Source organism: Chiloscyllium punctatum, chromosome 2, assembly GCF_047496795.1.
Source record: "Chiloscyllium punctatum isolate Juve2018m chromosome 2, sChiPun1.3, whole genome shotgun sequence".
Taxonomy (NCBI): domain Eukaryota; kingdom Metazoa; phylum Chordata; class Chondrichthyes; order Orectolobiformes; family Hemiscylliidae; genus Chiloscyllium; species Chiloscyllium punctatum.
The window spans coordinates 153,565,210-153,580,339 of NC_092740.1; the positions used below are offsets into that span (position 1 = coordinate 153,565,210).

The window sequence follows — 15,130 nt, forward strand, 5'->3', positions numbered from 1 at the left end:
ACAAGCTTCCTGTTTACTCAACCCTCACCAGTCCTTTGAAAATTACAAAACTATAAAAATGACAAACTATACCAGTGTCATCAGGATCAAGATGACTGCCAACACTGCAATTGTCAAATCCCACCCACATTGGTATTGACCCCTTGTACTTGGAAAATCCAACACTGCGTGCTTTTGTGTGAGCCACCCATAAACATGGCCATTACGTCAGGGTAACTTTGGATATTTCCTCCCCTTCTATCCACTGCATCAGTTTAACCAGATGAGAAGAGGAACAAGCACTTAAACATCTCACTGTTCATGACTGATCTGCCAGGTAAACTGGAAAGACACAGGGACAATTCTTGTTAAAAATCCATCAAAGTGTTGGTCTACCTCTCGACCAAGAAGCCAGTTCATCAATCATCTGGTGCACCAGACTGACCAAAATCAGATTTGAGTCATTGAACTGCAGTTGAGGATTGAATTGGTTCCAATCTTCCATCCAAGGCATGGAATGCTTTACCTCTCTCCAACATTCTCTGAGGAGGACCATTGCCATGTCGTTGGCCATTACACAGCAGACAATCCAGATATGAGCTCTTTAGATGTCAGGTAATACCTCACTGGTGGGTTCAAGTGGGATAAAGCCGATGGATATGTTGTGCTGAATGGTACCTCAGACCTATTCAGATACAATTGCCACTTTGTAGTTGTGCTTATCTGAGCAAAAATAATCAGCGATCAACATGAACTGACTGATGGGTAAGCATGACACCACAAAGTGGAAAACCATATGGCTGCTGAATATTATTGGTCCTGTCCTCACCTTCCACAAAGTTGGGGCCTCTGTTTGGTCAAATTACATTTTTACAGCATTAGGCTTCGATTGACTAAAGGTGAGATTGCCCCACCATTTTGTAACAAAGCACCGCTTCTGAGAGCTGCCACTAGGGAGCAGTGATGAGGCTGTGAAGTCAGGCAGTCTGTAAAAAAGCTCAGATGAAGGTGGGGTGTCATTGTGAGGCTGCTGGCATTGACCAGGCAGCGTGGTGGGAATAATGTGTGAGGGAGTTGGCCTTTCCTGGGTGCAGCCTGTCCAAACAGGAGGTGCCCCTGTAGCCTGCACAAAGACAACAAGGTGGAACCCTGAGGGACAGACACATGGGATGGTCTCCCCCACTGCAGGTACAATTCCAGCTGAAACTGAATGAAGCCCTTGTGTGGTAATCAATTGATCATTTATGAGTCTCAATTAGCTCACAGGCGAACACTCTACCCCAGATATAATAGTTACAGGGCACAGTAGGTAACAGTCACAGTGCTGTTGTGATCATAATAGATTTTATGTCTCTTCTTGTGCATCTATGTCCTCGGCCATAATAGTTGTAATTATCCACACTTCACAAAGTGACAGTTCCTAGCTTCAGATCTCTGAGATACAATAATTTGAAGGAAGAGTGTCCTTAGATTATTGTCACACAGTGACAATAGATTATTTCACCAGTTTGCTGTAAATTACAATTGTTGCATAGTGACCGCAGAGGAATAACAGGGAACAACAGGAGGAAGAAAAGTTCCACTTCTCAATATGGTATTAAAAGGCCACTGGAACTATCTACAAATATCCTCCTCTATTGAATCTTGTGTGCAAAATAAAAATAGTTGACTTATAAAAGATCTGACCAAAGAAATGAAGTTTAAAGACAAATAGTGTTGACATGGTCAACAATGGACTCTACACATATAGATGTTCAATGATTTCTGAAAGAAATTAATTTAAATAACTAAATGCTTTACAAGGGGTGTAATTCTTTGTAAGTACTTAATCCTTTGAAATTTGTTTCCCAAGGTTAAGAAGGCATTTAGCATGCCTGCCTTCATTGCTCAGACCTTTGAGTACAGGTGTTGGGACATCATGTTGAGGTTGTACAGGATGTTGGTGAGGCCTCTTCAGGAGTACTGTGTCCAGTTCCAGTCATCCTGTCAAACGAAAGATATTATTAAATTGAAGAGGGTTCAGAAAAGATTTACCAGGATGTTGCTGGGAATGGAGGGTTTGAGATATAAAGAAAGGTTGTGTAGGCTTGTACTTTTTTAACTGGAGTGTAGCAGGTTGAGGGTTGTTTATAAAATCATGAGGGCCACAGTTAGCAAGGGTATTTTCCCTAGAGTGGGTGACTTCAAGACTAGGGGCCATATTTTTAAGCTGAGAGGAAGAAGATTTGTAAAGGACATGGGGCAACTTTTTTACACAGAGAGTAGTTCATGTATGAACTGCCAGAGGAAGTAGTGGATGCAGGTACAGTGACAATATTTTCAAGGCATTTGGATAAGTACATGAATAGAAAGGTTTGGAGGGATGTGTGCCAAATGCAGATAAATGGGACTAGTTTAGTTTGGGAACGTGGTTGGTGTGGACTAGTTGGACTGAAGTTTCTGCTTCCATGCTGCATGACTCTGACTCTATAAGTACTGTTTAGAGGTAATCTTATTCCAAAGCATTAACATCAGCCTGTTACTGTATTAACGTCTGTTTCTGTAGAAATGAAACCAAATATTACAAATGTGTAAAGAGAAAAGAGCTCACAACCAGATTCAAACTCTGAAATTCTTTATAATATCGCAAGTACCAGGTCCAAATTAATCTCAGAATCTCCCAGTTGCACAAGCTCCGAAATTACTGATATGTTCTCCTGCCGTGCCCAATCAATTGTTCCACTTGTCAATCATTTTAAGTATCTCAGAACTAACTTTAAAGCAACTCAGCAGCAAAAAAAGCGGTGATTTTTACTAATCTGAAAGATCCAGACAATGAACAGAACTCCCCTAGGCTGCACTTAGTGTAAATGTATTGCAGCAGGCTTGCCATTATTGTTCTGCATACCACAGGATGTTACAAGTGTATTTTGTTACCGATAAATCATTTCACCCCTCATTGTGAGTGAAAAACCCAGAAACACTTCAAAATTGTTTCTTGTGTAAGTGACTTATTAAATGTAAATGTTATTGTACAGCCATCTGCATTTATGGATTCCATGTTTTACACAAGACTGCAAGACACCCTAATTAAAATTCTTATAAACTGTTTTTAATAACCACTCACACTTTTTTGACAATATTTATTTCTCTTGAAAATGATGTATGAAAGTTTAGTGACTACATGTCAGAACCATGAGAATTAGTGTTTCATTTTACAGTTAGGACATCATAATAAATAGTCATGAATAATCTTGAATCCTTTTGTACTATGTTGAAGCATGAGGATAGATTTCTCTTGATACATGTTCAGTGGTTACTTCAGAATACACAAGCTTGTGGAATGAGAATGGCCCTTACATTCATGAACACCTAAATCAATCGTAATTCTGCTTTCATGCAGATATGGCTACTTGGAGCAGTCAAGCCCAAGAATTTTTAAAAATTGCAACAATCTAAAACAGCTCTCATTACTACACACCTGACAGTGGGAAAAAATAATTCCCATTCATACAGCCAATTCAGCTTTATTTAAATCTCCAACAACTTGCGAACATAATATTGTGGATTATAACCTTGCAACAGCCAAAATGGGGTGAACTCTCAACAAGTTTTACGAGATGACATGATCCATGCTGGTGTGTACCATGCCAAAGCCCCCTTCCCCTTTGGGTGAAAATGGGTATGACCAGGGATGGGGACAGGACCTCCAACTCTGTCAATGGCCCACCACTCTTAAAGGTTTAAGACTGCACACAATCTGGCACAAGATGTAATAAAGTAGATTTAATCTCTTTATTTTCATTATTCTGTCATGCGCTTACATTCTGGGCGACATGTATTTATAGTCCTCACATCAATTTTTCATAATTGTACTTTCAGATTCATAACTTACAAATATTTATGAGATTATTTTTTCGATTTTTGAAAGCTGAACCAGATCATTTTTCGCATCAAGACAACATTTGTTAGAGAGAGAGATCATTTGATTTCGCAACGACTGCAAGTGATTGAGAATATTTCTGCCGATATTTCATGATGTTACATTTCTGTGCCTCTCTTCAGGAATATTTTCCAGCACCCATTCAAGCCGATGTGGAACAGCAACAGGTATTATTCCTTCCAGCCATCCCCCAAGCCAACCTTCCCCTGTGCATAATGTGCAAGGGAGTGCCCACAACACACAGACGCAGCTCCCCCCACTCCCGGTGGTGGAAGAGGGCAGTGAGAGGTAGGTGAATGTTAGATTTCATGGATTGAATGTCAGTTTCATCAATACTGGCTTTATATCTGATACTAGAAGCCAATTGTCATTGACATTTTTTGATAAAATTCTTGAACTCCATGAAGTGAAAATAACTTGACAGAAAACTTAGCCAATGAGCACTGATTCTGGGTTCAATAGCCAACAGCCTTTAGCCCTTCTAAGATGAGTTCTCTTTACTCTTTCACATGCTGTGGATGTTGCTGGCAATTAGCATCCCTAACTGCTCTTGAGAAGATGGTAGTGATCCACCTTCTAGAATCCCTGCAGTCTGTGTAGTGTTGGTACGCTCACTGTGCTGTTAAGAATTGTTTGGGTTTTGACCCAGTGACAGTGAAAGAATGTAGCTACAACTCCAAGTCAGAATATTGTGTTGCTTGTAGGGCAACTTGCAAGTAATAGCATTCCAATAGATTTATAGCCTTTATCCTTTAAGGCAGGTACAGGCTGTGAGATTGAAAAATACAGTCGAAGGAGTATTGATGAGTTACTCCACTGCATCTTGTTCAAACCAGACACTGTTACCATTGCGATTGGTAGTTGCTAGAGTGAAGATTGAGGGTGGTGGGATGGGTTGCTTTGTCCTGGATGTTATCAAACTACATGAGTGTTGTTCGAACTGTATTCTTCCAAGGCACAAAGGCAGCATTTCGTCAAACTTCTGACTTGGGACTAAACAGAACATAGAACATTACAGCGCAGTACAGGCCCTTCGGCCCTCGATGTTGCACCAACCTGTCATACCAATCTGAAGCCTATGTAACCTACTCTATTCCATGTACATCCATATGCTTGTCCAATGACGACTTAAATGTACTTAAAGTTGGCAAATCTACTACCGTTGCAGGCAAAGCATTCCATACCCTGACTACTCTCTGAGTAAAGAAACTACCTCTGACTTCTCTCCTATATCTATCACCCCTCAATTTAAAGTTATGCCCCCTTGTGCTCGCCATCACCATACTTGGAAAAAGGCTCTCCCTGTCCACCCTATCTAACCCTCTGATGCACATGATATTAATACAGTGTAATTAAAGCAGTAATACATGCCACATCATTTAAAATACTCTCTTCTGATCATTCAGGATAGTAAGTAATGAAATAGGCAACTACAACAATGATGTGAGATGTGAAGGTCTAGCAGAGTGTGGCCGAAGAGGAGAGAGATAGAGTCAGTGAAATGGGAGTGAGGTGAAGAGGGAGATAATGAAAGGGGAGTGAGCAGGAGAGAGGGACTGTGCGATGGAGTAAGCTAGGACACGTACACACAAGTTAAATGAAAGTTAAATTCAATTCCTTAATTTCGCCCCTGTAGCCTCCTCTGCTTTAGTGAGTAGGATTTAGGACCACATCTCTCTCTGACTCTGTTTCTTAAGCAAAAAGGCAAAAAAGGGTTTATTAATGTTTATTGGCACTTTTTAAAGATCATTTGTTAATGTTATCAATTTATTCCTTTGACATTGCTTATTGGTGATGAGCAGGTTGTTGACAATTTCTCCACACTTAGTTTTTTATTGAGGTGTATACATTCGTGTTTCATGTTTTGCCAACCAAAACCTCAGGTTTTAGTTTTCACGCTGATAGGGAAGGACAGTTTTAAAAGTGCGGTTGTGCAAATAGTTTTACTTTTCGCAGAATAAGTGGGAAGTGTTGGAAATGCTCAGTATGTCCAGCAGTAACTGCAGAGAGAAACAAAGGTCAGAGACTGTCTCTCAGAACGTTTGCAAATCGTGGACCAGAGGTTTGACTGTGATTTCTCTCTTTCTCTCTCTATCTCTCTGTCCCTCCAAGTTGCTGCCTGGTTTGCTGAGAATTTCCAGAATTTTCTCTTAACATTTCAGATTTTCACCATGTGCAGTAGATTGGTGTGATTGGAATAATTTGATTAGGGATAGTCAACACAGTCTTGTGAATGGTAGGTCATGCCTCACTAGTTTTTTGAGAAGGTGACAAATAGGCAGAAGAAGGTAAAGCAGTTGATGTGGTGTATATGGACTTCAGTAAGGCATTTAATAAGGTTCCACACAGTAGACTATTGCACAAAATACGGAGTTTTGGTATTGAAGGTGATTTAGCAGTTTGGATCAGAAATTGGCTTGCTAAAAGAAGACGGAGAGTGATCGTTGATAGTAAATGTTTATCCTGGAGCTTAGTTACCAGTGGTGTACCGCAAGGATCCGTTTGTCATTTTTATAAATGATCTGGATGTGGGCATGGATGGATGGGTTAATAAATGAATGACACTAAGTTAGACAGAGTTGTGGATAGTGGCAAAGGATGTTGTGGGTTACAGAGGGACATAGATAAGATGCAGAGCTGGGCTGAGAAGTGGAATGCAGAAATATGTGAGGTAGTTCACTTTGGAAGAAGTAACAGGAATGCAGAGTATTGGGCTAATGGTAAAATTCTTGGCAGTGTAGATGAACAGAGAGATCTTGGTGTCCAGGTTCATAAATCCCTGAAAGTTGCCACCCCGGTTGATAGTATTGATAAGAAGGCAAATGGTGTGTTGGTGTTTATTGACAGGGGGATTGAGTTTCGGACCCCTGAGGTCCTGCTTCAGCTGTACAAGACACTGGTAAGACCGCACCTGGAGTATTATGTGCAGTTCTAGTCACCACATTATAGGAAGGATCTGGAAGCTTTGGAAAGGATTCAGAGGAGATTTACGAGGATGTTGCCTGGTATGGAAGGAAGGTCTTAAGAGGAAAGGCTGAAGGAACTGAGGCTGTTTTCATTGGAAAGAAGAAGGTTGAGAGGTGACTTAATCGAGATGTGTAAGATAATCAGAGCATTAGATAGGGTGGACAGTGAGATCCTTTTTCCTCAGATGGTGAAGGCTAACACGAGGGGACATAGCTTTAAGTTGAGGAATTACAGATATCAGACAGATATTAGAGGTAGTTTCTTCACTCAGAGTGTAGTAGGGACGTAAAATGGCCTGCCTGCGACAGTAGCAGACCCACTGACGTTTTGGGCATTTTAATGGGCACTGGTCATATGTATGGATAGTAATGGAATGGTATAGGTTAGATGGGCATCAGATTAGTTTCACAGGTCAGCGCAACATTGAAGGCCAAAGGGCCTGTACTGCGCTGTAATATTTTATGTTCTATGTTCTATTGGTGTCCTCTTGCATGGTCCATGCTGGAAAGTTGTAGGATTAATTAGTTTCAATTTAACATGAGAAAATATTTATCAGTCAATACCAAATGTAATTTTTTTTGTTGATAAGTTGCTGACCAGATATTGCATAGGGCCAGACTCAAAGAAGCAAAGATAGTTGCATGACATAAATGGTCAAATTGTGAGTTATTGTCTGATGGTGCAATGGTTGTGAAGTGTATCATAGTAAGCGCTCAATGGGCTTTATAAATAGCGGCATAGAGCACAACAGTCAAGAAACTTTGCAAATCCTCTATAACAGACCTTTACCCCAGTGTGACTATGGTTCCCAAAAATGGATAAAGCCAACGATTTGTCACCTTCGCCCTGAGCCTGTCCATTAGTATGGAGCATTTGAAAGTCTTAAATTATATCCCAGAGCTCTGCACACCATTCACGGCCCAAACCACTGTAACCTATTCCCAGGCTTCCAGTGTCCAAAATGAAATGAAATTGCAGATACCTGTTTTGCCATAAGAAGATCCAGCTTCAAGATTTCCACTTCAATACTTCTTTTCTCTTGCAATCTTTAGTTAATCCATGTCAGTGTTACGCCCAGACTTGACCAATGTTTCCCGTCCCTTTCATTTCCCATCCTCCATAAGCTTGAACTCATTAATGTCTTTGGTGCTGCAGCACAGAACCTCTCTGTACCTGTTCAGATCCTGATGCAGCGGGAATACAGCTCTCTTTTAAGAATTGCAGGCTAACTTCAGGTGGTGTTAGTTTTGGATTATTGGTGAAGAGCACTGCCTTCCAACAGCCTGTTTGATTTTGGATTGCCATGGTGAATGATGTTTGTCGACTACCTACACTGCAACAAATAGGCCTCACAATCTGCACGCCTGTTTGGGGGCTGGGTCCAATTTTTCTCTCAATGTTTATTTGGATGTATATCTTATCTAATCATTTCTTTAATGTTTGTGGCATCCACAACAAGGATTCCCATCTCTCCCCACTATGGCCATTTTGAAAACCTGGGGTACTATTGGGTCTTAGCCCAATCCAGGGCAGAGAGGGCTTTCTTGGGAAAGTCCAGTTTGGAGCATCTGCAGGCCCATGACTCAAGAAAGAACATAGAACAATACAGTGCAGGAAAGGCCCTTCGGCCCTCGATGTTGTGCTGACCTGTGAACTAATCTAAGCCCATCCCCCTACAACTATCCCATCAAAGGACTGCAATATTTGATGTTTCAATTTTATTTCTCTAATTTTTCTGCTTTTATGTTAAGAAGACTGTAGCGCTGAATTTTTTTAACTTATTTCTTCATGTTTGTATTTCTGTAACTAAGATTTTGTACCTAGGTATTTTGTACCTAAGATGGTGCTGTGTTGGTGACATGGTATGCACTTCACCGTACCACCTACTTGAGTACACGTGACCATAAATCCTAGATCTAAAATCTAAACCTACAGCCAATCCATTTGTTTAGGTTGAATCCTAATTCGATCTGCTATACTCATGTCCCTGTCAATCTGTCTCCAACAAATAGATGTATATTATTTTGTCCCTGGGAGTTTAACAGATTGTTGTCCATATGTTGGATTGGGCAAACTTTCAAACATTTACAAGGTTTTTGATTTCTTGTATTTCAGTATTTTAGCACAAATGCCAGTTTCCATCTTTCTCTCTAGACCAGTTCCCTGTCCAGAAGCCAACATCACCACTGGGGAAGAGCCCAACTTTTATCTTTTATCTTTGTAAAATTAACCCGGCACAAATAAATAAACCACCCAATCAACAGATTAGAAACATTGTTAGCCTAGCCCCTGTGAGAATCCAACTCATTATTTTAACCAACCTGCTCAAACCTGCATTTACATATCTCCAGGACCGATGACATTTGAACTTGAATTTTCTGGACTGGAGGTAGGGACATTACCACTCTGCCACAAGATCTTTTTCAAAGGTCCAAGGAAGATCACCTGCTCTCGATGAAATCTGGACCTCTTAGTTTACCCTGTAAGGACATATATTTTTAATTCTGACAGACACTCTTCCTTTAAGAAAAGTGATTGTATTTAGACAAGGATGCAGAGATATAAATAAACAGCAACAATATCAGATTTCCCAGTATCATGGAGCAAGATGTCCTTCTTCCAGAATGTTTAGCACTGATTTTTTTTTCTTAGTGGAACAGGTTGATTGTTGATAACGAGTACCTGCCACTTAAACTTGGAGATTTCTTACCTCTCCAGCATCTGCTTAAAAGTGCTCATATCTATTCGAAGGCTTTTTTCACTTGTACTGTTCCTAAAATGTTCACTACCCCACAAAGGCTGATTATCTATGCATCATTTTACTGGAATTATTCTTTTAGTCCCTTTTACATAAAGCATTTCCCTCAAGTTCTTGGGCTAATAGAACACCATCAGTGGGAGCCAGCGTTTCAGACACTAACATGCTCTTCTCCATTCAGCTTATTTTCTTTGCCTCCCATGCCAAGGAGAAACGATTCCCATTTTCTCCCACAAGGAATATCATAAATCATCCTGCATGAGAAAATCCATTGCCAAGTCTTGTACGCAAGACATCGCTTAAAGTCATTAATGTCATATTATTGTGGTCACCCAAAGCTGAGAACTTCAGCATAAATTTATCTATTTTCAAATTATTTTAAAGTTGTATTTGCTCATAAGACATCGTCCACCTTTGGATTTGTCATGGCCAGACTAAGTTCCAACACTTCACAACTTATATCTGGTCTGGTGTGTGTGCCTAGCCAGTTGAGCTGTACATCAAGACTTGTCCACTGTTCCTGCTCAACCTTGATAGCAGCCTCATCTTGTTGTCCAGATCTGGTATGAATATCTGGGAAAGGATTGGCATTTTCCCCCAAAAAGACTCTGGATGTAGAATTACATTGGATCATGCTGCTTAACTCCCAAATCTGTATGTTTGTAAATTCCAGGAGATTGACTGCGAATTTTGAACTCCTTCCTTATTTGATTAATAATCTTACCTTTTCTCCAAAGTCATTGGTGAAGCCCCACCCACAATCACCCATTGACATGCTTCTTAAAGACACCCAAATGTTTTCTATTATAGTGCCAATAGAACATTGCTAGATAGGCATTCAGTTGTGAACAGCCTAACATTATACAGTAAATAGCAGGACCCTTAGGAGCATAGATATACAGAGGGATCTTGGGGTACAAGTCTACAGTTCCCTGAGTATGGCAACATATGTGGATAAAGTAGTAAAGAAGGCATGTGGCATTTTGCCTTCACTCGTCTAGGCATTGAGTACCAAGCCGTGTTGCAACTGTACAAAACTTTATCCAGGCTATATTTGGAGTATTGGTGCAATTCTGGTCATCAAACTATAGGAAGAATGTGGAGGCTTTGGAAAGAGTGCAAAAACAGGGTTTACCGGAGGATGTTCTGAAGAAATATCACTTGACTCGAAACATTAAATCTGCTTTCTCTCCACAGATGCTACCAGACCTGCTGGGTTTCTCCAGCAATTTGGCAATTTCTATTTTGTTTACCGGGATGTTTCCTGGATTGGGATGTATTAGCTACAGGAGAGGTTGGATTAATTAGTATTGTTTTCAGTAGTGCAGTGGAGGCTTAGAGTGACCGGATAGAAGTTTACAAAGTTGTGAGAGGCGTGGGTAGTCGGAGGCTATTTCCCAGGTTGGAAATGTCAAATACTAAGGGGTATAGGTTTAAAATGAGAGGGAAAAGTTTAAAGGAGATGTGCATAGCAAATTTGTCTACACAGCTGGTGGTAGTGCCTGGAACACATTGCCAAAGGAGGTGATAGAAGCAGATTCATTGACAAAGTTGAAGAGGCATTTAGTCAGATGCATGAACAGACAGGGAATAGAGGGGTACAGACCATATGCAGGCAGATGGGGTTAGTATGGAATGCCGTCGTAGTTAGCACAGACAGGGTGGGCTGAAGGGCCTGCACCTGTGCTGTACTATTCTAGGATCTTCCTCCATGTTAACAGGGTTATCCCAACTTAAAAATACCACACCCACAAACTGTCATTTCACCCGAAAATGTCTTTATGTAATTCTCTGAGCTTCTCCTCTATTCCTGGTGTTTCCTTTGGGGGTCATAGGAATTCTTGCTTTGAGCAGGTTCCTATAAGAAATGCCATTTTATTATCTGTAGAGGGATCCTTCTGAGAAAAGGTTGTTTAAATGGCTGAAAACCATTTTCAAAATAAACTTCCCAGCCTTCGGAAAGCCTGTTTGAGATTCCCTTTCACCCAAACATTCCTCAAAGCCTCTAGCTCCCAACGTAGCATTGGCTTTATAATAGGTTCCAGCTGGTGGAACTCTATCCATATAGATCCATCTATATGACGATCTATCATCAATTTCCAAATGAACTCTGAATTCTTTCTCATTCTGTAACTCTTTGCTTCGCCTCTTCTAAGCTGTCTTCTGTTCTACTGATAGCAACAAATAGGTAAAAACAAGGACTGCAGATACTGGAAACCAGAGTCTAGATTAGAGTGGTGCTGGAAAAGCACAGCAGTTCAGGCAGCATCCGAGGAGCAGGAAAATTGATGTTTTGAGCAAAAGCCCTTCATCAAGAATAGAACAAATGCCTCCCAATCATGGGGACTCCTACTTTTATCTGTGTCAAGAGGGTTCTGCATTACCATTGCTATCATGTTGCCTTGTCCAACTGTTTTCTCACACTAAGACCTCTCTGCCTTATTCCTACAAAGACATCTCCTAGAAATCCTTTCTAGTATACATGATCTTGTCCATCTAAATATATTCCCTGAATGACCTTGGAACTGTGTCTACTAGTCCTCCACTCTTGTACCCCCGTTGCCAATCCATTGCCTTCACTTCTTGACCTAATCTTGGACCATGTCATCAGCTTTTATATTTATCCATAAATGTGTCTGCACATGCCCAGTAGCCACCCTCATGTCATCTGACTCTGCTGGGCAGAAAACTACCTGAGAAACTACTTCAGCAAATGATTTCCACAAGATGTTTTTTCTCTTATTCTTTGCAGTCAGTGCACGTATCTATGTATATTGATAGTCATAGAGTCACACAACATGGAAACAGGCCCTTCAGCCCAATTTGTTTTCGAAAACCTGGTTTCCTAAACTTAATCAGTCCCATTTGCCTGCATTTGGACCATAACACTCGAACCCTTTCCTATGCATATAGCTGTGCAAATGTCTTTTAAAAGTTGTAATTGTACCTGTATCTACCACTTCATCTGGCAGTTCATTCCATACACTCACCATCCTCTGTGTGGAAAGATTGCCCCTCATGTCCCTTTTAAACCTTTCCCGTCTCACCCTAAACCTAAGCCCTCTGGTTTTGGACTCCCCCACTCAAGGAAAAAAATTGGCTATTCGCCTTTTCAATGCCCCTCATGAATTTGTAAATCTCTATAAGGCCACCTCTCAGCCTCCAATACCCCAGGGAAAAAGGATCCAGCCTATCCAGCCTGTCCTTATAACTCAAAGTCTCTACTCCCAACAACATCCTTGTAAATATTCCACACCCTTTCTAGTTTAACAACATCTTTCCGAAAGCAGGATGACCAGAATTGTAAGCAGTAAGGTCTGCCTCTCTGATTCCAGATTGTAGAACTTCAGGGAATGTAAAGTGCAGAACAACCTCAGTTATCTGAACATCAGTTATCTGAATTTTGGATTATCCAAACAAGATCGCAAGGTCCCGTAAATGCTTCCTTTGTTTACGATCATATCAGTTATCTGAACAATCAGTTATCCGAACAAAACACTCCCTGCCCATCTCATTCAGATAATCGAGGTTCTTCTGTACATTATATGTCATCATCAACACTTTCTCCCATCTGCCCATAGTTTGAAGGATAATAATGCAACTCCAACACTCATTAGGAATATGCCTGTGTATGCTGATTCCCATTATTTTATATTTATTATCCTTCTGTGCTGGAGTGGTCTATTTACCTGCAAGTTTATTATCCAAACATTTTTCCTGAAGTTTCCATTCTCCTTCTCATATTAAACAATGTCATTAGTTTTGAAATCTTACCTGGATAGTCTGCTGCGATGAAGTAAAAGATCACCTTTGTTTTCTGATGCTTTAGTTTTAATGAACACTTTTCTGTTGATCTCCAGCATCTGCAGACCTCACTGTCTCCCACTTTTCTGTTGATGTATATCATGGGATATATATCTCTGGTTAGATCGGTGGAGTTAGAAAAAAGAAACACACTGATATTTGTTCATTCTAGTGCTGAACGATCAAAATGTAGTTTTGAAAGCAATTATGAATATAATTGTACAGCTCAGGAACAGGCCCTTTGGCTCACTATGTCCATGCTGACAATAATGCTATTCTAAACTAATCCCATCTGCCTGCACATGGTCTCTCTGTTCCCTGTCTCGATTAGGGTGGTGCTGGAAAAGCACAGCAGGTCAGGCACCATCTGAGGGGCAGGAAAATCGACATTTCAGGCAAAGGCCCTTCATCAGAAAATGTCGATTTTGCCCAAAACATCGATTTTCCTGCTCCTCGGATGCTGCCTGGCCTGCTGTGGTTTTCCAGCACCACACTACTCTTGACTCTGATCTCCAGCATCTGCAGACCTCATTTTCTCCCTGTTCCCTACCTGTTCGTGTGTCTGTCTAAATGCCTCTTAAATGTTGCTATCATATCTGCTTCTACCACCTTTCCTGACGGCACGTTCTAGTCACTTACCGCTGTCAGCTTCAAAACACTTACCTCGCACATCTCCTTTAACCTTTCCCCCTCTCACCTTCAACCTAGTATTTCACATTTAGCAGTCTAATCATGCACTAATTGGTACGGGTTATTAGCCCAACCATCTATAAAGATTTCTTTTTACATGCACTGTCCATGCTAGTGCCATTGCAAATGACAGATTGGCTGATCTGCCAGTGTTTTGTGCAACATCACAATTTAAGTTCTTGCACGCATTTTGACATTTCACAAAATTAACTTCGGTTATCCACAAAGAATTTTGTTAGTGACCCAAAGCCTGTGCCAATCCTCTTTCCCATGACTTTGTTCAGTATAGTCCAGCTCTCCAAATTGTCTAACATGATGGATCTGCCAAACATGGTCACTGTATCTACAATATGTAATGGATAGACATTCTGGTCTTCTCTCCATATCTTCAGATCTGTGGCTAATAATTCCCGAGGAAAAGGAACACTTCTTGCCAGACAGAGTGGTGTCTTTTAATGTTCGATACATTCATCACATTGTGATGTGATCTATTCTACTTGAGATTCATGGTCTTTATGCACAACACCAGCATCATTTAACAGTTGCTTTACTGTTGGTGAGGAGGGAGGAGCAAACCGATTATGCATATTTCATACAAACCTCTTCTTAAGAGGAATACTCCTATCTCTGAGGACAGCAATGGACCTTTTGAAGATCTTGACAAGGAAGCCCCAGTTTCCTCAGCGGAGTACAATAATGTCCAGATTCCATGAATTTGACACTTTACCAAATGTAAAAGTTATTTTATTCTTCATATCCAAACACAGTTTTTGCTTTTTTTCATCAAAGACTTGCTCAACAATAATGATGTATCACACGAGATTGCATCCGCACTTATGCATTGATGTGCTTCTGTAATTTCACAAGAGAGAGCGATTCTGTTTAAAGATAGTAGCCAATTATCATTCCTGAATTAAAAGCAGGTAGCATCTTCCTATTGTTGACACTATTTTGTCTGTTTTATCCAAGATTTTCAAATAACAGTTGAACCAAACAATGCCATATATTGT

General features: G+C 40.6%; 1 protein-coding gene across 2 annotated transcripts in view; it reads left to right on the forward strand.

Annotated features, from left to right (window-relative positions):
* The window catches only part of glis3 (GLIS family zinc finger 3), a 593,089-nt gene that overhangs the window by 503,939 nt on the left and 74,020 nt on the right, over positions 1–15,130 (forward strand). For both annotated transcript variants that reach the window (XM_072590462.1, XM_072590470.1), the window contains exon 8: positions 4,024–4,189. In XM_072590462.1, coding sequence (XP_072446563.1) covers positions 4,024–4,189 — 166 coding nt within the window. The remainder of the gene's footprint in view (positions 1–4,023; positions 4,190–15,130) is intronic.